The sequence below is a fragment of the Camelus bactrianus genome, chromosome 17, assembly GCF_048773025.1.
Source record: "Camelus bactrianus isolate YW-2024 breed Bactrian camel chromosome 17, ASM4877302v1, whole genome shotgun sequence".
NCBI lineage: Eukaryota > Metazoa > Chordata > Mammalia > Artiodactyla > Camelidae > Camelus > Camelus bactrianus.
Window position 1 is genome coordinate 6,738,296 of NC_133555.1, and position 22,099 is coordinate 6,760,394.

At 48.1% G+C, this 22,099-nt stretch overlaps 1 protein-coding gene across 5 annotated transcripts in view; it reads left to right on the forward strand.

The window, feature by feature from the left end:
* SRGAP3 (SLIT-ROBO Rho GTPase activating protein 3) overlaps nucleotides 1-22,099 on the forward strand; it is a 288,661-nt gene that overhangs the window by 194,107 nt on the left and 72,455 nt on the right. For all 5 annotated transcript variants that reach the window (XR_012499859.1, XM_074344421.1, XM_074344420.1 and 2 more), the window contains one exon: nucleotides 16,533-16,595. Coding sequence is in view for 4 of the 5 variants with exons in the window: in XM_074344421.1 (XP_074200522.1) it covers nucleotides 16,533-16,595 (63 nt within the window). In the remaining variant the exon portion in view is untranslated. The remainder of the gene's footprint in view (nucleotides 1-16,532; nucleotides 16,596-22,099) is intronic.

Here is a 22,099-nt window from a genome sequence, read left to right on the forward strand (position 1 = left end):
CAGGTGTTCTTCCTGAGCTTAGTCCTTGGGCAGCTGCCCCACCTGCCAGCTTCTCACAGGGGCAGGATGCCCTTTGACTTAATAACTCCTTTTCCTGATTGTCCATGTCCCCTTCTGCAGTGGGGACTGGAGGCAGCACTTCACAGTCCACAGCCATAGTAGGTTTCTTCTGGGCAAATGCTTTAAGTGTGAGATGTGGATCCACCAGAGCAGGACAGAAGTTGGTGAGATCTTAGAGGCCATCGTAGTGATCAGGACTCTTATGGTTGCAAATAGCAAAAACGCAGCTCACCTGGCTGGAGGGAAGAAAGGGAGCTTATCAGCTCTTTGAGCTGAGGCTGACTTCAGGTGTGGGGGGCTTCAAGGGCACAAAAGATACTGTCAGAACTCAATCTCTCTGCAGCTCTGCTTCAATTTTGTTTCTTTTCTTTTTCTTTCTTTCTTTTTTTTTTTTTTTTTTGAATGGTGTAAGAAGGGCTTGGGTGTAGTCAGTCTCTATGTGACGACCACATGGCCCACCCCCTGTAGCCCCAGGCTGACATCCTGTGGGCCACCCAGATCAAATCCACACGGAAACCTGTCAGTTATTCGGAGACAGAAATCATGACCACACACCCAGGCCCTTCCCACCTCTGTGTAGACATGCCAGGTTCCTTCTGTTGACCCCCTGTGATTTTGATTTGCATTTTCTCTCCTCCTGGGTCATGTTCCAGGTCTTCTCTGACCTGCAGAATGAACATTCAGAACCTTTCAGAACACTGCAGGAAGGCCTGACCAGCTAAAAGTAGAGCAGGGCTGTCTAGACACTTTATTTCTGATAAGGAAACCTATGAAGGCGCCTGCCTGTTTCATGATCATCTCATCACATGGTTGACTCACTCTGAACTCTCAGCTCCAGTCTCCTGGGGATTTTGTACCAAATGGTTTTTAATCTATCCTATGAATTCTGCACTTGTGTGTCTTTGTATCTGCCCTTTTTAAAACTTCATTTTATTACATTCTGGTCAAATGAGATCAGTGTCCTGAAATGATTTTTCAAGCAGCAGTAGGGTAACTTTTCCAAGAGATCCTCATTCCTTGTCTGTGGGAAAGGCCTGTTTTTGTAACTTCTCCCTGTCTTCCTCCTCTGTGTTACCTTCTCCTTCATGTCAGTTCTTGGGCCCCGTGTTTGATTCATCTCTATCTTCTTACTGGAGAAGGTGGAAAGTGGGGCAGAGGGTGGAGAATGAGTTCACAGTGGATGTGATCTTTGAATTAGGTGTTGAAGGATGAAGAGGAGTCCCCCAAGTGGGGAAGGGAGGTTTGGAGTTCGGTGTTAGGAGAAAGGCAAGAGGACGGTGGACAGAGTATGTCATGACGCAGGTCCAGGGCAGCCTGGAATGCAGGCTGCAGAATGGCAGTCCACAGCTGAATTGGTTCTCAGGTGTAATCTGCTTGACCCTCACTATGTTAAGAAAAATTCAACCAATACTTTAAAATTGTGGGCTTTCACATAAACATCAGAATTTTGTGTTCCTCTTGGAAGACCAGAAGCTCTGACAGTACCAGACCCACAGGGGTTCATTCTTGGCAGTAATTGTCTGGCGCTGAGTTGCCACTGGCCCTTCGGGCCAGGCACATTCTCTCCACTGTCCCACAGCCCCTGCAGCTGTCTGGTGTGTGACACCTACTTCTTTATTTTAGCTCCCTGGCCCTTTATGTGTTTGAGTTTGTGGCCTCACCCTGAAACATGATCTACCAGTGGGTCACAAAGGGTAGCGTCAGGATTACCTGGACAGCTTGTTAAACACGGATTGCTGGGCCCCACCCGCACAGTTTCTGATTCGCTAGGTTGAGTGAGGCCTGAGACTCCGCGTGTCTAACAAGTTCCCAGGCGCTGCTGATGCTGCTGATCTGGGGCCCACACAGGGAGAATGACTTACCGAGTCCGACCTCCTTGTTTTCCAGGTGAGGAAGTTGAGGTGAAGGCAGGGTCTGGCCCCAAGCGCAGGTGTTCTTCTCCAGGTCCAGTACTGAGTCCCCGGCCCCCCGTGGTGCAGCAGCAGGGAGGGTCCATCTGCATCCTGCCTGCTCCCCCTTCCCGCCCCGACCATTTCTGAGACTGGGCATTGAAGCCCATTCCATTTCCAGCATCAGCTTCCTACACAATAGCCATCCATTATTCTCTGCTCTGATGCCTGCAGAATTTAATTACTTGCCCCGGCCGTGAAGTGAATTTGATTGTTGGCAGCCGCGGTGTTCTGAAGGGAGCGCTAATGAGGAAGGACTCTTAGAAGAGGAGAGAGGGCATTCGGGGGGTCTGTGTTTGAAAGCAGCCATTCACTGTGTGGCAATAAGGGCTTGGTCTTCAGTGAGCTTTCTCGTTCCCGCCTTGAAGATGTCCGTCGCATTTCATAAATAAATCAGGGCTTTTGTATCCAATAATTGCCTTGCTTTGTAACCAAGATCAAAAGCACCCATGGCCTTGGCTTCAAAGCCACATTTATTTTTTATTTTTTTCGGTTGCAGGAGAGAGTGAGGGTTTGCATGCTGGAGGGTCCAGCTCTGAAGCCTGCCTGGAGAGAGCAAGCTAGCAAAGTGGGCTGACGGCCAGGGGACGAGGAGCCTTCAGCCATCTCCCCTGTCTCCCAGGGAGATGAGTTGTGAATGCGCACTCTGCTAGTCGAGCCTGCTGAGCTGGTCCCCATTAGGCATTTCCAGCTCACTCAAAAAGCATATTTTAGTACTATCCTGAGAACAGATGAACAATAATGATAGATAAACAATTAGTGAGTGCTTACTGTGTGCGGGCTAAGCATTCTATATATGTTTAATTCTGAAAGCCTTAGAGGAAGATGCTGTCATCACCCTCATTTTGCAGATGAGGAAACTGATGCAAATAAAGGTGGAGCTGGGGTTTGCATCCAGACTCATCTGACTCCAGAGCCCATGCTCGGTGGTAAAGGCAGGTGCTAGAGAAGATGGAGAAAGGAGTCAGACATGGTCTGGAGCTCACAGTGCAGAATGGGAGTGAAGACAGATGTGTATCAGTGATGTAAATACAGTGGAGAGGGAAGATACAGCGGGCTCAGAGGGAGGAGGACTTCTCATCTGGGCTGGGGGGCAGTTTGGGGAAGCGTCTGTGTTGGGGGTGCAGCATTTGAAGTGGATCCTGAACTGAGGATTAGGCTCCCTTCCAGGGAAACTGACTGTGAGACAGTGATAATGTGCAGGGGTCTAGTAGTGACCATTCTTGGGGTCCCCACTTGCAGAAGGAGAGGCAGGGAAGCAGGATTCAGGGAATGTGCAGTCACAACAAAGTCCTCAAATGACTCCTGGGGAGCTCTGAGGCTGGGGAGGCCCTTCCGAGTTGTCCTGGAATGTGGCTAGGAAGTTAGGCCTTTATAGCTCCCAGATGGGGGTGTGGCCTTGGGCAGATGCCTCTTTGGTGAGGCAGTTCTGAATAGGGCTGACAGCTGGGGGTCTGCTGGCAGCCCTCCTCCAGCCGGGGAATAAGTCCTCCAGTCCTGACAGGGATCTGAGTGGTGCATCACTGTGTCCTCAACAGATAGGTGGAGATTCAAGAAAAGTGAGAGAGAGGATTCCAGGCCAAAGCCAAGGCCCGTGGGCGGAAAAGTCTGAGTCCTGTATTGTGAACAGGTCAGCCAGCGTTGCAGTCTAGTCCGGCAGTTAGGGTGTGGGCAGAGTCTGCTCAGCCCTGTTCTGCCACTTTCCAGCTGTGTGAGCCCAGCCTAATCCCTAAATCCTCTGAGTTTCAGCATTTTCAAAATGGAACTAATAAAAAATCTCCTTCATAGCGTTGTTGTAAGGATTAAAAAATGATGATGTAAAATACCTCTGGTACCCAGTAAACAATCATTGAATATTAGCTATTACTAGGATGATTATTGGGACTTTGAGAAAGAGCGTAGTGAGAATTAAATTTGGAGGTGGGATGAAGGAATGTTCAGGGCACACAGGTTAAATAGATGGTCAGAAATAAGACAGTATGCTCAGGAAGCCACTCATTGATTAATTCTAACTGACGGAGGTCTTTCTTTTTTTATAACCTCTTATTTCTTCCTCTTGCCTTATAGAATAGCTTGGGCCTCCGCTGGTACAGTGTAGCAGGAAAAGGGAGAGAAATGGCATCTTGACTTTTAAAAAGTATGCTTCTAACTTTTCACCATTTAACTCTTAGCAAATTAGGAATAAATGGGAACTTCCTTAGCCTGATAAAAAGGGTGTTTACCAAAAACCAGCATCAAATATCATACTTCCTGCTGAAGAGAGTTCAACAAGATGGTTGATTACAAGATCAATATACAAAAGTTAATAACGTTCCTATGTGCCTGCCACATCCAGTTAGAAAATGTAATTTAAAATTGCATATATTATAAATAAATAAATAAATAAATAAATAAATAAATAAACCCTGCATATATTGGAAAATAAGAATGATTGAAAATTAATGCCATTAATGCTACAAATTAGCTGCATCCTAGAAATTTTTATAATGATATTTTCATTGTCATTCAGATATAAATATTTTGTGATTTCCATTTTGCAGTTTCTTCTTTGCCCCATAAATTTTTCAGAATTATGCATATTTTAGTTCAAAAGGTATTTTTTAAAAAGCTTTCTACTTGCTTTTAATTTCTAAGTTTATTGCACCATAAAAAGAAATTAAGGTCTGTAGGTTATATTTCTTGGTATTTGCTAGAGCATTTGCCTCATCAGATATCAAGACTTCCTCTAAGGTGATAGTAAAACAGGTAGTACTCACGCAGGGCGGGGTAAACTAACCGGCGGGCCAGGGCAGAGCCAGACACAAAGCCCTCCACGAACGAGAATGCAGTATATGGCAGTGGTTCCTTACAGACTCAGGGAGAGGATAGACTGTCTAGTAAACGAGGCTGATTCCACTGGTTGCTTGTCCATTTATTATTATTTTTTAGGAACTGGTTTAAACATGCACACCATTTTTTTTTAATATGGAAAAAATTAGACCTCCACCTTAATTCACAAAAATATGTTCTAGATGAATTAAAGAGCTAAAGTTAAAAAGCAAAACTTTAAACATTCTCTAAGAAAATGTAGAAGATTCCATTTAAAATGTTGAGGGTAGGAAAAGGCTGCTTAAACATAAAATGTAAGACAAAAAAAGCACATACCGTAAAGGAAAATATTGATAAGTTTCTTTATATGAAACTTTAAAAATCTTCTCTACAACAACCATAAGAAATAAATAATGGGAAAAGACAGACCTGGTAAGGAAAAGATATTTGGCATGCACAGAATTAATAAAAGATTAATACCCAGAATATACAAACCAGCTCCTACAAATAAATCAGAAAAGGGCAAATAACCCAACAGAAACATGGGTGAAAGATATAAATGAGTAAATCACGGAAAATGACATTTAAATGGCTAAAAATATAAGAAAAGATGCTCAGACTTACTGGTTATCAGGAAAAGGTAAAATAAAACCAAATGAGACACAGTTTGACTCCCATTAGATTAGGAAAAGAATCTGAAGTGTTGGCAGGAATGTGGGGCAGCGGGGTCACTTGTACCCTCCTAGTAGACATGCAAATCGGTCCAGCCCCTTTGGAGAACGGTTGAGGTATCTAGTAACAGAAGGAAGAGGTACACACCCTGTATCCCAGCCGTTCACCTTCTAAGTATAGCCTGAGATAGTCTGCTATGTCTGCACACTCCCAAAACCTTGTACAAGGAGGTTTGCTGCAACAGTGTTTATAGTGAAGAAAAAAAGAGAAATCACCTAAATGGCCATCATGAACGGCATGGTTAAATAAGCTATGGGTAGTCATTCAGTGGAATATTATACAACCATTTAGATGAAGGAACAAGATCTACGTATATCAATGTGTATATAAGTTGAAAACACAATGTTGGGTGAAAAAAAGCATGGTACACTATAATGCTTTTTAAGTTTAAAACATAAACAGTTCATATTATTTATATTGTTAGACACCTGTCTGAAATAGAGCTGTTATACAAAGGTGGACTGTATAAAAATATATACCAGCTTGAGGAGAGGAATTGGGGGATGAGGGAGGAAGGAGACAGAACACTTCAGGGGTCTCTACAGCATTTGGCTTCCTAAGAGTAGTTTTGAAGCAAAAATGGCAAAATCTTCGTGGTTATCTAATTTGGATGGTGGGTTCGCTGGTGTTTGTTACTGTTCTGTCTACTCTTCTGTGTGTTTTAACAATGTGTGTTTATCATTGGAGCACTGAAATTAAGGGGGGGAAAAGAAAGGCAGGTTGGACGCAGATCAAGGAGGTCCTTGGGTGTCAGAACAAGAAGCTGGGCTTTATTTTCCAGACATGGGAGAACCACTGAAGGTTCTTGACTCAGGGGTGATGTGGTCAGATCCAAGTTTAAAGAGGATTAATTTGGTGTAATCGATGGCTTTGGAAAGAAAGATGCTGGACTCAGGGAGAGTAGTCACATATTATTATATGTATACACTAATGAACCAGCTAGTGATGGAAGGCACTTGGATCAGGGAGGCTGATACGGAAATAGGAAGGAAGGAAGGGATGGATGGATGAGTGGATAGGCGGATGGGTAGGTTCATGGACACTTAGATGAATGGATGGATGGACGGATGAGGGGATGAGTGGATGGGGAGGTGGGTGAAGGGGTGGGAAGGTGGTGGGTAGCTGGGTGGATACATGGGCACAGACATTTTTGAAACATCAGTGCACTCCTCATTACACCCTATTCACAAACAATGCAAAGGAAATCGAAGATCAGATTACAAAAGAACAGGGACGTTAGAGAGATGGCTCAGGTCAGTGATTCGGCAGTAAGTGATCAATAACATTGTGGATCCAGCAGATTAGCCTCACAACACCCATATTCACCTTGAAGACAATGTACAGAGGGAGAAAACAGCTCAGACGGGAGCGGCTTCCAGCTTTCATAGCCTTTGAGTTTTTAGGAAGACAGATCTGTCACTCTCCTTAGGACGCAGAGATTCTCACCCTCCCCTGAGCCCTTTGCTGCTTATTTGTGAGTGACAGATTCATGTCCCCCTACTACTGCCAAAAGCAAAACAGAGCAAAAGACATAGTCAAGAGGGATTATTCCTGAGTATGTTCTGCTTTCGCAGATGCTCAGCCCAGCGGTCCCCACCATCTCTTTCTGCCTCAGCCTGGAAGCCGGGGGAGGGGCCCGGACTTGGCCACAGACAACAGGAGATGCTACAAAGTGGCCCTGGGTACTTTATGTAGTTTGATATTTACAGTGACCTACAGCAGAGCCTTTTAAATATCAGCATGCTTTTTACAGTAAGGCAGAGTGTTTTATAATTATTTTGGAATGTTTAGGGGGTACCTTCTACAGGCACACAGAGGAATAGCTCTCCCAAAGGAGACAACAGAGTGGAATAGTTGAGAGAATCACATTTACTAGCTCTGTGACCTTGAGCAGATCATTTACCCTCCCTGAGCCTCTGTGTCCTGATCTTTAAAGTGGTGTGGAAGTGGGGTTATCTCCCATGAAGTTCTGGTACTAGGCTTACGTGAGTCCTTGTCCGTAGAGCTGCTATCGCGGGGCCTGGTGCAGGCTGAGAGATCGAAAACAATAGCTGTTGCTGCTGTTGTTATCGTTAATGACAAGTATCATTGGTAGCAATAGTACTAAGCATTGTTATTAACGATGATAATAAGTATTAGTATTAATATTAATAGTATCATTAGTAGAGATCCAGAAACTCCTGGCCTGACCACTGGGGGTCACTTGTTCGTGGCCATTCCAAGGTATCCTTGGACTTCCTCAGACCTGTTATCTCAAGCATTTCTGAAAAGCTTTCAGTGCAGACAGGTCCCAGAGAGACGCAGGGAGTTATTACAGGGGAAAGCGGGTGACAGACTCAGTGCTGGGCTTACTGCCTCAGTCCGCTGCTGGGCTCCTGGGTAGGCAGCAGTGCGGCTCACCTCAGCTGAGGATGTGTGACGAGTGGTTGCAGGGCCTTCCTGTTTCCCTGCAGTCTGATATTCCAGCCCTGGCGTCCCAGCTCCTTGTGAAAACAAGGAGATGACAACATTTGGAGTTGCAACAACAGGAGACAGAAATTAGTCTGGAAAGGGGAGGAGAGAAGAGAGGTGTCCAGGAGCAGGGAAAGGAAGAAGATGGGGGAGGGGGGATGAGTAACAAGGGTCCGGATGGAAGGTGCGGCGGAGTACAGGCTAAGATGCTCTTTGGAAGCCAGGGGTGGTGAGGTGACGGAGCGCCGGCAGCCCAGGGCTCGGCAAGGTCGGACACGGCCGGGAGAACATTAGCCCGTCAGCAGTCCAAGCTGCCATGTTCAGGGCTAAGCTGACCTTCCAGGACAGCTTGGAGAAGCCCCATCCCTCTGAGACACGCCCTTAAAGCCTTTGCTCTGCAAAGAAAAGCACAGTTGCTTTGGGAGATGGCCAGTGCTTCCATACAGCATTTAAATGGGGAACATCTGTGGGTCTCCAGTGTTGTTATTTGATGAGAAAACAAGCTGGAGTGTGGAAAAGCAGTGGATAAGAATGAAAAGAAACAGAGATTCTTGTTTTAATGAGTTTTGTTTGTTTATTTGTTACCATTATTTGCTTGGATCCCCAGAACTAGGAAAACCATGGAATGTCCCCAAAGAAAGGAAACCCAACATGAGAAAATCTAGTCGAGCAAAGAGCAAGAAAAAGGGGACAGGCCTCACTGACGCAGAGCCTGATGAGATGGAAGAGGGGAGAGCTGGGATTGAGGATGGTGCCTCCTTAGTCCCTGCCTTCAGGTTTTCTGACGGGTTCTTTTGAATGGTCTCCTCTGGAGAAGTGAAGGAGGAGTCTTGTTATAACCCAGCATTTTTTGTCGATACAAAGTGACCAGCACTAGAAATGACCCACCTTTGACATAGTCTGAGGGAGACAGAGATGTACCCTTTGCAAATAGAACTTTTCAGCTCATAAAGTCCTAGGATCTGTTGTAGCCGTTTTGAGGTTTCCCCTTAAAAGCATGATTAGCCCTGCATTGAAAACCAAATGCAGCCATCCGTGGCAAGACTTTCATGGTGAAGAAATTGATTTCACTCAGGAATCATTTTGTCAAAAAATTTTTGTCGGCTAGTACCATCTTGACATGAATGTATGATTTTTTTGTTCTGTTTGTTTTTCAAAAAATCAAGAGTCAGAGGTGGCCACTGTTTACTGTCTCCATTTCCTCCTGGCGATACGGAGTTCCTTTTGCATGCAAGTCTTTGTAATCAGCACTCTGGGAAGCCAGAGTCCCAGCCTTTCAGGACCTTATGCTCTCTCTGGTTGGTTGGAAATTGGTCCCTTTGCAGAAACTGATTGAATTCTAGTGCTTGGTGAAGTGTCTTCAGAAGGCTGTCTCACCCTGTGGTCATTTTGGTGTCTTCACAATGATATAAGTGCAGAGTGCGTCAGTATTCTTTCACGTGGGCAGAGGTGGAAATTCATGGGATTCCGTAAGCTGGAAAAGTCCAGAGGTAAATCTTATCTAAGCATCACTAGATCAGGACTCAGGCCCGACTCTCCTTGTGCTGGGCAGCCCAAGACCCCTGACATCCCAGCTTAGCCACCCCAGAGGAGAGATGATCTCAGAGGTGGTTCTTAGAAAGCTGCAGGGAAGCTTCTTATTGGCTCAGCCTGGAATATGTCTCCATCTCTGACTTGGTCACTAGACACAAGGCACCAGAGGACTCTGGTCAGGCGGGGTCCTGTGTGGGATGGACCATCTGGTGTGACCAGGCAAGCAGGGTCAGTCCCACCCATATCTCATCTTTTGTTATCAGAAAAGAAGGAGGGAGAAGCCAGAGATGGCTGTCATGGCTGATTTAGTCCTAGCAGGGCAGGTGGGCCATGGACAATCAGGCCAAGGAGAACAAGACTTGCCTGCAAGTGAGGACAAGGGCCGGGATGCGGAGTTTTGCACAGGTGGTCTCCAGAGGGCACGCCCTCCTTCGCAGCCTGGACTGTGGCCTGGACTCATCTCTGTGACAGCATTGGAATGGCTTCTTTTCACCTGTGTGCCTGTCTAGGCCCCGAGGAAGCAGGCCACAGAAAGTCATTACGAGTGCCAGCATTGGATTTAGACCAAGTAAAAGCTGAATCCTGGCTTTGCTGCTTCCTAGCTGTACAGCCTGGGGCAAGTTGCTTGACCCTTCTGAGCCGCCAGCCCTCGTCTGCCAGGTGGGCATCATAATAGTACCTGCCTTCAAGTTTATATTAGATAACGTATGGAAGTGACTTTGGATGGTGTCCAGCCAATGGGATGTTCTCCAGAAACGTGGGCTGCCGCTGATGGTACAGGGATGGTGTCTCACTCTGCTTTGTGTCTGTAATGCCTAGTGGAGGCTGGTATCTAGTCGGTCATTCGATAAATACTGGTGTAAGTTGAATCTAGGTGAGAAACTGGCCCCAGAGGTGCAGGCAGGAGGGTGGGTTGAGGGGGTGCTGGGATTCCATGCAGGCAGCGGTGTCCGGATCCCCAGGGGAGCCTGGACATTCAGTCTCAGGAACCAGACTCTCAAAGGCTGAGATGCTAGAAGGGCACTTGTATAAAGATGCTCCCACACATTTGGATTTGGCAGGTCTGGGACGGCTGCCTTGATGAGCACCGGGGGACACAGATGGCCAACCCCAGTGAGACCTCACTGGTTTCTGGGTCAGAAACCCAAATGGACAGGCAAATGGAGATGCTGGGCACTGTGGCCAAGTGGGGGGCACAACCCCACCCAGAGGGGCTGCTGTGCTCCAAGTGGGGGTGCAGTCTTGCTGGATCGTCTTGTTTTTCCAGAGAAACTGAAAATCCGGACTTGTAAGGGGAATTTCTTGATTTTTAAATGCTGGGAAGAGTCAGATTTTTCTGAAAACACTAAACGGCCAAATAAAACACATCTGTATGCCAGAGAAGCTGCCACTTGGAGCCTTTGGTCTAGGGCAATGGTTCTCACCCAGAATGATTTTGTCCCCCAGGGAACATTTGGCAACGTCCAGAGATAATTTTTGGCAATGTCCGACTTGTGGTGGGGCTGGGAAATGCTCCTGGAATCTAGTGGCCAGGGATGTTGCTAAACATCTTATATGCTCAGGACAGCCCCCTGCCCCCACTCAGAGAATTATCTGGTCCTAAGGGGAGTTTAACTTTAGTCATGGGCAAAAATAGAAGCAGGGCCAGGGCCACCTGCCACCTGATTTTATAGACTTTTGGGTCAGAGAGACAGGGCTCTGTCCTTCCAACCCCGAGGGACCAGCGCTGCTGTGGCTGTGCCCTCCTTGGCGCAGTGTAATCATTTTTCACTATCCGAAGCAGCCTACCGCCCCGACCTCTGCAGAGAAGTTCAGACAGAGAGTGCGGATACACTGCCACTGGGGACGGTGGGGTTTTGGCCTCCTCTTCCTGATGGAATGTTTGGTTTGGGTTCCTCATTCAGTAGTTTCTGGAACTGTAGCTGAGACTGTTTCCCTTCCCAACAAAATCCAACCATAAAAAATAATGCCTTTAGTCTGGTGCAGTTCAGTGATCATGATTTGCTGAGCGCTCACTGTGGCCAGCCCCGCCTGGGGTTGGCGCTGAGCGGGAGAGAGCAGAGACTCAGGCAGGTTCTGTCTGGTGACTTGCGGCGCCTCCATGCAATCCATGCTCTGTGTACCGGCATCGTCATCTTCCTGAAGAAGCACAGCGCTGATCATCAGCCTCTCCTGCTCAAAAACCAAAGGAGGCCCCCAGTTCCACTCTGAATGCAGCCTGCACTCCATTGGTCTCTTGATCTTGCCCAGCCTCTGTTTCAAACTTATCTTCCGCTCTTCTGTTGCTGTACTTCTCTTTGTAAACTGAACTTTTCCCTATTCCCAGCCTCCGTGCCTTTGCTCCGGCTGGACCCGCCCCCTGGAATGGCATCTCTGGCCATTTGTGCAGGATGACATGGCCCCATGGTGGTCCCTCCATCATCTTTATCCCAAGTGACCTCATCTTTCACTCTTCTGTGGCCCTTTCCACCTCATGCCTTAGAATTATTTGATTCTTGACCCTTGATCCTGCTAAACGAAGTGTTAATAAAAAATGCAACTTTGTATTCCCCTTTCTGGGCAACTTCCTAGCCTTGCCTCTGGCATCCAGTAGGTACCGATTCAGCCTGTAGCACTTCTCCCCGAGCTCTTCCCTTGTGCCCGGGGTGAAACCAGTACTGTCGTATGTGTCATCTCTTGTCATCCTCACAGGGACTCCACGACACCTGTGACATCATCCCACTTTTACAGAGAAGGAAACTAAGGCTTAGTGGAACTGTCCATTCATTCATAGATTCACCCAAAAAATAAACTTAATGAGCATCCACTATGTGACAGGCTCTATGGCATTGCTGGGAAGAGTGGGGAAGTGAGACACTGCAGATTGGGTACCCAGGAAACTGACTCTGAGACCTGAATTTAACATCTTAGCAGAATGATTAGGGGACGTACCTGGGATCTACCCCTTCGGGAGGGCAGGGGAGGGAGCAGGCAGGCTTACTCTAGGTCTTAGCCAGCCCTACAGGGAGTTCTGTAGATGGGGCAACCCTTCAGAGCTATCCAGCTTGAGTCAGGAGAGGCCGGCCTCTATGCCCCACACAGATCTGTCTTTGGATGAAGTGTCAATTTTGGAGGGCTTGTCACCTTGTCCTCTGATGCCATCCCTGAAGTTTGCTCTCAGCTGGGGGCTGTCTACTGCCAGCCCTTCCAGAAGCTCAGATCCCCCAGAGAGAAAGTCTCATGGGGTTTACCTTTAAGTGGGGGAAACAAATGACAAATGAATAAGCAAGTAAACATGAGAGATCATTCCACTTCCCTTTACAAGTGCAAAGGAGGACAGTAACGGGTGCTCACTTCACCCGAGGAAGCAGCGGTGCTGAGAGGTTAGCTGATTTAAAGCCCTATCCAGTCTCGGGCTCCATGGCTCCAAAGCTCAGTCCTGTCCACTCTCTACCAAGTCTATGCTAGTCACAGAGAGCCTCAAAAGTCAAGCTGAAGAGCTGGGTCTGGAACCTGCAAGCACTGAGAAGGCTTCAGAGGGACACAGTGACATAGCTTTCTATGAAATTACCCTGGGTTGGGCATGCATAATCAGGGACAGGAGTCAGGACTGTGGTAAGGGACAGCTTCAGGAATCTGGGTCCTACAGCGATGGCATTGCTTCCTCTGGGACTGGTGGGGGGAAATGTATCTGTTAGGTTGCTCTTGGCTGCAAGTGACAGAAAACCCCAGCTTTGAGTGGCTTAACCAGTAAAGCCACAGAAGTGGAAGTTCACCAGGAGGTAGGCTCTGGGTTCGGTTCAGCCAGTTTCCTGGGAGGTCATTAGGAACCAGGTTTCTTTTGTTGTGCCACCCAAGGCTGCTCCCTCTCCTGGTCCTAAGAGGCCTGCTGGTAACAACTGGGCCTCCATGCTTTTTTCTAGGACTCAGTAGAAAAGCTAAAACCTTACCCTTAACCTTAACCTTCTAAGTCCTCTTCCATGCAGTTGTCACGTGCTCACCCCCAGACTAACAACACGTACCAGAATCCACTGTCTCAGGTTGGGATGGGGGTCAGTGACATCCTTGGAAGAGTTCAGCTGGAGGGATGACCACAGGGCCACATTTCTGACTCTATTAGGAAGCAGGAAGGGCGAGGATGGATAGTGGGGAGGGAACCGGCATGGTCTGCTACGTACAACAAAGGACTGGGCAGTCTGAAGGCAGGATGGACTGAGGAGGAGGGATGAAAAAGAAGTGTCAAAAATAGCTCCAAATTTCCAGTTGCCATGCCCGGCACAATATCATCCCATTGACTGAACTTGAGGAGATAGATGAAAGTTCACGAGCTTGCATTTGGATGAGTTGAGTTGGATGTGATGAGGGCCATCCAGACCGCACTGTTTTGCAGCAGCTGAAGGTACAGGTCTTTGAGGTCATGCAGGACGGAGCCCAGGAGAGAGAGCCATGGGGATGATGACGTGGCTGCTGGTTACCGAGAAGCAGGGGCTGAAGTCAGGAGCACGTGGAGAGCCGGCTGGGGCAGGGCTGAGAAGGCTGGACTCTTCCCAGTAGAGCTGCTTCCAGGAATTTATCTGACAGGGGTCCCTGCCCATGTGTGCAGTGACAGAGTACAACACTGTTGACTGCGTCATTGGAATATTAAGAGACTGGTGACAACCTGCTGGTTAATTAGTTGCGACACATCTGGTATATGGAACCCCAAGTAGTAGTCAGAAAAGGAGGGTGCAGGAGCTCCAGGGGCTGTGAAGGGAAAGTTCCTCAGATACAGCGTTAGGTGGAAAAAGGCAGGACGCAAAGGAATGTATAGACTGCTGCCATTTGTGTTGGGAAAAAAAAAAGACATCTGCTAGTTTAAAGTATACTTGTAGATCCAGAGGCTGTTTCTGGAAGGTATCAGAAGAAACTTTTAATAGCAGTTGTTTCTGGGTGGTGTTCTGGGAGCCTGGGAAACTTTTCTCCTTTTACCTTGCTGGCTGTTAGAGTTCCTCTAACTATGTACGTTTATTACCTATCAGTAAAACTAAACCATAAAAATACATACGTGAGAAGCTAGGTCTTGGGTGTCAGAGATGCTGATGAGATGGAGGACCAAGAAGAGACCGCTGGAGGGCGTCAGAGAGTTCGAAGCAAGTGTCAGGGGAGGAGCGCAGGCTGAGAGTCAGGGAGAACGGAAGGAGATGCGGGTGGCTGGTCGGGTTCATGGAGCACCTCTGTAGAGGCACAGGATGCGACTGGAGCTTCCCCCGGAGCTCCGCACAGAAAGGCTGCCGAGACACTGCTGTGCTTTTGGGTTGGGTCCCCTTTCTTTAGTCTCTAGAGCTGGAGGGAGGTCTAAACAGATCTCTGGAATTGCCCCAGAGCTTCTGCTGTCTGTTAGATCTGGCACCTGAAAGGGCTGCCTTCAGACGGGGGATTCTTGGCAATTCCAGGCCCAGAAGCTGTGAGGATGGCTGTGCGCCCGGAGAAGGAGACAGGGAAAGCATCGCGTCTGGTACTGAGCCTTCCTCGGCTGCCGCTGAGTCCGGGGCTCTGACCCGTGCAGGGGTCAGAGGAAGGCAGGTCTCTGCCAGTCAGCTACTGGTCATGCTTGAGGCTGACGGAGCTGAGAGAGAGGACAGGATGACTCAGCGTCAGTAAGCAGAGATCAGGGCTTCCATTTTCCGTACAGAAGTTTCCTGTGCTGGCCTGGGCAAACAGGGAGACTTATTTCCCCCTCCGCCAGAATAATAATAACAAGTCATCCCTCAGTCTCCATGGGGGATTGGTTCCAGGACCCCTGGGGTACCACAATCCATGAATGCTCAGGTCCCTTGTACAAAATGTCATTGTATTTGCATCTAACTGTGCACATTCTCCTCCATACCTCAGATCATCTCTAGATGACTTATGATACCTAATACAATGTAAATGCTATGTAAATAGTTATAAATACAATGAAATGTTATGTAAATAGTTGGCAGTACAAGGCAAATTCAAGTTTTGCTTTTTGGAACTCTCTGGAATTTGTTTTTCAAATATTTTCCATCTGCAGTTGGTTGAATCCTTGGATGTAGAACACATGGATATAGAGGGCTGACTGTAATAATAATAATAATAATAACAATAACAATAATAATAATAAGCAAAATAACAAAATCCTGAACTCTTCAGGCTAGAGGGAACCTGGGAGATCATTCTTTTCCTTTTTTTCTGTATGAATTTCTTTTTTTTTTTAAATTACAGAAGTCGATTTGCAATGTTGTGTTTATATGTATTCCTGTTCATTGTTTTCTGACTCATGTCCGTCAGTATACTAAATACACACGTCACCTCGAGGTTTGGATTGAGGTCAACGAAACTTGCACCCTACAACCCCCTTAGACAGTCCGTGCACACGAGGGGATGAAAGCTGCTGCAAAGTCCTACAGTAAGAAAACCTGTCTCATTTTGTTCAAGCAGCTTTTTAAAGCTTTTTATTTTATAGGTGCTTTTATTTTATAGAACTTAGGTTCCAAGGCCATGTGGCCAGTTGGCGATACAGCCAGGCGAGGAGCCAGACCCCTGCTTCATGCTCCAGCAGGCTGTCTGCTTACCTGAGCTGCTCACTGAATTGAGAAGCTAGACCATTATTTCTCAAACCGTGTTCTTTGGAACCCCAGTTTCATGACATGTTAATGACTATAGAGCTAGGGACACACACTCTGGGCACATCAGCTGAGGACACACAGAATTAAAGCAAGATGGACAGGTGCGTCTCAGAATCTTTAATGTGATGTCCCTGTGAATTACCAAGGGGATGTATATGGTTCCCCAACTTACATGGCCCGGGAATTCCTGTTGTGAGGAGCCTCACTCTGTGGATTTGTTTCGTGGTTGTGAGTGGAGGAATTCAGGTCTGGATCAGCAAGGTTTATGTTGCTATCTGCACGTCTTCCCACCCCACCCCAAGCATTGCTGCCCTTTCTGTGTGGAAAAGGAAGTTGGTCAGTGCAGCCAGCACCCTTCCACCCCTCTGACACTTGTTCTTTCACTTTCCAGAGCAAGGAGATTGGCCTGCAGATGCACGAGGAGCTGCTGAAGGTCACCAACGAGCTCTACACGGTGAGTCTTGCTCGGGCTCTGCTGCTGTCTGGGCTTGGGCCCCTTTTCTTCTGTGCCCAGAGCGGGATGGAAGCCTACCAGAGATCTGGGGTGACCCTGGGCCTTTGTGCTCTGTCTTTGTCCCGAGTGACCGCGGGTCATTGCGATGGGAAGTAACGACTCACAGCCCCAGCTTGACTCTGCACATCTCGGGAAGGGGCCCCAGGCAGGTTTAGTTTGTAAAGGTTCACAGAGATTCAGATTACCTGCCAGCTGTGGGAGTGCGTTACCTCCCAAAGCAGAAGACACAAAGTTGAAGTGGGGAGAGTGTGGGATGAAATCTCCTGAGGCTGGTTGGGGTTTCAGGTCTGGTCGGACACACTGATGCTGAGGCCCGCTCCTTACTAACTGTGGGAGCTGAGGCAGGCAGGTAGCTGTTTGGGTCTCAGTATTCTCATCTGCAAAATGGAGCACTGTTCTGAGGATCATATGAGGCAGGGGCGGTGAATGTGCCTTCCTGTCTCCAAGAAATAATTTCAGAATATCATAGTCTGGCCCAGAACTGATCTTGCTACCTGCTTGGTGGCAAGATCTAACTGGATTTGGGATGGGTGTTGGAATCCAAGGAGGTGAGTAACTGGGGAACACAAGCACGCTGGGTACGGTGGGGACATTACAGCCTGTGCTTCGAGGAGATTCCTCGAGGAGGAGTGAGGGGAGCCACAGACAGCCTGGGGGAGTGGGTGGGGTGGCCCAGCAGCCGCACTACAGGCCCTCCACCCCTAAGACAGTCAGGCCAGAGTAAAACGGTTATGTTTTAAATATGTGGCGATTCCTCATAAAGTTTCTCATTAAATGGGGAGGATTCTACTGCTAAAATTATACTTGAAAATCCCCGGTTCGAGAAAGAGCTGCAGGCTGTGAGGAGGCCCCTCCCTTTGGTGTTGTTCTCTTTCTACGTCCACGTCCTGTGTGGCCAGTGGGTAGTGGACCCCTCAGGGGCCAAGAGCCTTTGCCCAAGAGCCTGGACTTCAGGTTGGAAGTCCTGCCTCAGACTTTGACCTGTGATGGGGCTCTGGGCAAGGCATTTGTGCTTCTGGGCCTCAGTCTCCAAATCGGTAAAATCGGGTGCTGGTTCGTAGAGGTTAATCTATAAAAGTTGAAACACACATTTCTTTGATCCCAAGTTAAGGGGAAAACGTCGAGCCCTGACAGTTTTTAATTGGATCATTGCTGAGGGTAAAGGAAGAATTGCTGCTTGAGAAGACATAGGATTGAATCTGCTGGGATAGTCGGGGAGACTCGCCCAGTGGTTCACAGCACAGACTGTGGAGCCAGCGTCCTGGGTTCAAATCCAGTTGACAGATAGAAATAATAGTGCCAACTTATCACACTCCCTTGTGAGAATTAAAGGACATCATGGGGAAGGTATAGCTCAGTCACAGTGCATGCTTAGCATGCATGAATCCTGGGTTCAATCCCCAGTACCTCTATTAAAAAAATAAACTAAAAATTAAATAAACCTGATTACCTCCCCCTGCCAAAAAAGAAAAAAGTAAAAAAGAAAGGAGATCAGATACATAATGCATGCTCAGAACAAAGAGAACCAAGAAACCCAGCATTTCAGAAGTTCCCATGGTCCTGACACCATCACTGTCTGCGCCTCCTCGGGAGGGTGAAACAGGCCTCATGCATTCCCGTGTGGGGCAGGGCGTGGTGAGAAATGGGCCAGGTTGAGAGCCAGATGAGATGTTTCTTCTCAGAATTCTGCAGAGGGTTTGGCTGGACCTGGTGTTCCCCGTCCAGGGCCTTGGAGCTCCAGCTGGGCTCCTCTGCTGGCTGCTGTCTGTTCACCCCATACATCTCCCCACTTGGCTTCTTCACCCCTGCAGTTCCCCTGCCTATAACCACCCTCTTGCTTCCTCTTCTGGTCTGTGTCACATTCTTTTTTTTTTTTTTTAATTGAAGTATAATTGATTTACAATGTTGTGTTAGTTTCTGGTATACAGCATAGTGATTCAGTTTTATATATATATTCTTTTTTATTATGGGTTATTACAAGCTATTGAAAATAGTTCCCTCTGCTATACAGTAGGACCTTGTTGTTTATCTATTTTGTCTCATTTTTCAAATCTAGACCAAACTCCACCACCTTAATAAAGCTGTCACCTCTGGGCTTCTCATTCCTACAGCAGTTTTTAAAAACCTCTTATCTTACCTTGAACATCTCTGCCCTGTCTCTTCAGTTGGCAAGCACACTCCCTGGAGTCAGATCTTGGTGAGAAGCTCTGCACTTGAGGCCCAAAGGCTTCGGGCAAGTCACCTCAGCCCTCGGGCTCACCTGTGGAACGGGGGACTGGCAACAGAACCTTTCTCCAGTGTGGAGGGTGGATAGGGCAGGTGGTTGTCAGGGACCAGAAGGACAGTGCCGGTGCCCAGCACGGTGCCCTGAACCCAGCAGATGCTCCATGCACATTTGTCCCTGTGGGCCATGTGGCAGGGTGGCTGGACAGAAATGCCATTGGCCAGGCGGGCAAGGGGTCCCTGCTTCCTGTCTCACAGTAGCCTGGGGAGGGCCTCAGAGCCGGTGGGGAAGGGAGGGCCAGCCCCTCCCCAGCTTCCTCCTTTTGCTGCCTGCTGCAGACAAGTGAGAACGTGGCGGTGCCAACAGCAACCCCCTGCTAGGTCATTTGTTGACGGCACCGAGTTTTTTAGTAGTTGTCCAGAAATTCATTTAAATTCAAGTATTTGGGGCTGCTTTCTGTGGACTTAGCACTGCAGGAGGCACAGCAGCAGGCAGTGAACATTTCAAGAGCTGGTCTTTGACGTGTCTTGTACACCCTTGCTGTTCCCAAGGTACTTGTCAAAGGAGGGAGGGAGGGCTGTATGAATAAATGAAAGAAACTGCTTTTGCCTGCAAGGAGTTTAGAATCTGCACAGGGAGACAAAAGTAAACTTGAGAACCGGTGATATAGCCCCTGAGACAATGCCTAGTATGTGCCAGATACATGGACTCGGGGGAGGGCACCTGGACCATGACCCTGTGGGAGCCACGCCATGTTTTCCACGGTGTCCCCAGAGCTGTCCCCATAGGGCAGTGCTGGCACAGAGTAGGCAGTCATCAGTACATATTTGCTGACTGAAGAAATGAGAGGGAGAGAGAGTATGTGTGTGTGTGAGAGATGGACTGAGGGTTCAGCAAAGTGCTGGCTCCAGGCAGGCTACTGTGATCAAGACTGATCAAGCCTGGTGCCTCTGGATGGGTAGGAATTAACAAAGCAGATGGGGAACGGGGAAGAGGAAGGGAATTCTCACCAGGGGAGACAACACAGGATCATAGCAGAGCAAACTGACCACAGATGGATGTGGGTTTGAATTCCTGCTGCACGACCTCCCAGCTGGCTCCCAGCTTGGCCATATTGTCCTAGGTCCTCATTTTCTTTACTGTCAAAACAGGGATAATAGTAACATCTCTGGCCAGAATGTATCTCACACTGTATTAGATACTTTATATGAATTATTTCATTAACACACATTTTACATATAAAGAAACTGAGGCACAAAGAAGTAAAGCCTTGCTTAAGGCCTTTGTATCAGTTATCAATTGCTGGATAACAAATTATGTCAAAACTCAGTGGCTGAAAATGACAGCCGTTTTATTTGCTCATGATTCTGTGGGTTGGTGAACTGGGCTAGGTTCAGCTGGGCCCGCTGACATGGCTACAGTTTCCTGGCCAATGTAAGACAGAGCCCAAAGTGGGAAAACCTCAGTGGGCAAGCACTTTCCAAGCCTCTGTTTGTGTCCCGTTTACTGATATCTCATTGCCCAAGTCAAGTCACACCCAAGCCCAGAGCTGTGGGATGGAAAAGTAAACTGCTTGAGAAGTGACAATGCAAATGCGCATCCCTGAAGCCGTGGGGCAACCACTGTGGCCCTCTTTGCAAACAGTGCACCACTGTGCCCGGTTGCTGAGAGTACCCTGGACCCCAATCCCATGCCTCGTTACTAGGGATTTCTTTTGAACACTTTCTGGTTACGATGCCTGGTTTTCCTCCTGATATTATCAGAAGAGTCCAAGAGAATTCAAAAGAGTTAATAACATGTCTGTAACACTGAAAATCACCTCGCTAACACAGCCAGTACCCATCACATGCTTTGGGAAACACTGGCCCAGGGCACATTAGCTGGACTCTGGTCCTCAATGTTCATCTGTAAGATGAAGGTACGAAGAAGCGAGAGGAACTTCGAGGCTCCTCTCAGCCTTCTTCATGCCATGCCTGCCTGGGCGGGAGACCAGGGCATGTCTCAGACTCAGGACAAGGCAGGCCCTGCCGGACTGTCACAGCCTGCTGGGCATATGCCCAGTTTCATCTAGGGGTGGCAGTGGTCCTAAGAAAAATGGGGGTTGGAGGGACGAGATTTCCCGCTAGACAACCTCCTCTCCCCTGTCCGCTCTCCTGCCGAGACATGCCTTCACTCAGCGTGTGTTTACTGACCGTCGCTGTGTACAAAGGATGAGATGTGACAAGCCTTTTAGTGGGGATATGGACATGGCATGAGCAGAGAAGAGATGGTGTTGGATTTGGAGATGAATGACAGTGGTCTTTCCTGGTTGGAGTGGGAGGCAGAGGGAACAGCATCTCTGGCCGCAGAGAAGCAGGAAGCCAGGGTATGGGATGAGTAGCCCCTGTTCAGCCAGTCAGTATTTGTGAGTCATGTGCTTAGTTGGGCCAGTTGGGACTAGGATTGTTATGGGTGGTGGGGAGGTTAGCAGGGAGGGAAGTCTGCCACTAGGGGCCTCATTCAGTAGCAAGAGACAGGCATCCAGTACAACCTGGCAAGTGTAAAAGTGGCAATTTACTGAATCTCAGAGGCTGACACATTTGTTTCGTTGTCTGTCTCCCCAGTAGAGTGTGTATTCTGAGGGCAGAGACCCTGTCTGTCTCCCACAGGATGGTGTCTTCAGCACCTGCTGTAGTGCCTGGCCCATAATTAACTGTTCAATAAATATTTAATACTTGAAGGTGTAGCTGCCCTCCCCCTTCAGTATACTCACCAGACCAAAGGCAGCAGAACAGCACCGCCTCGGTTTATCCTGCCCTTTTTCAGTTTTCCTCCTTCCTACTCCTCTGTGTCTCTTTCCTTCTTCCTTCTTTCCTTCCATCTGTCCTTCCTTCCATCCATCCACCCACCCATCCACCCATCCCCTCCCCCACTTGGTTTTGTTTTCCTCAGCAGTGTCTTCATGATCAGACAGGTGTCTCCCTGTAGCAACAAAGATGATCCCTGACCGCCCCCTCCCCACTCCTCACCCTCACCTCCGCTGCAGGCTCACTTCCTATCAGCTCAGCGCCCCCTAGTGGAAAGTGAGTACTCCCTTCCCAGTGTTTCCAGCAAAACTCCGGTGTCTCTAATTGGCCTGGTTGGGGCCCCATCACTGAGGCCACGTTAACACACTGTTACTGAGTGGCTAGGCCTGGGTCTCCTGCCCACGCCCAGGGGTTGGAGGGTAGGGTCAGCTTCC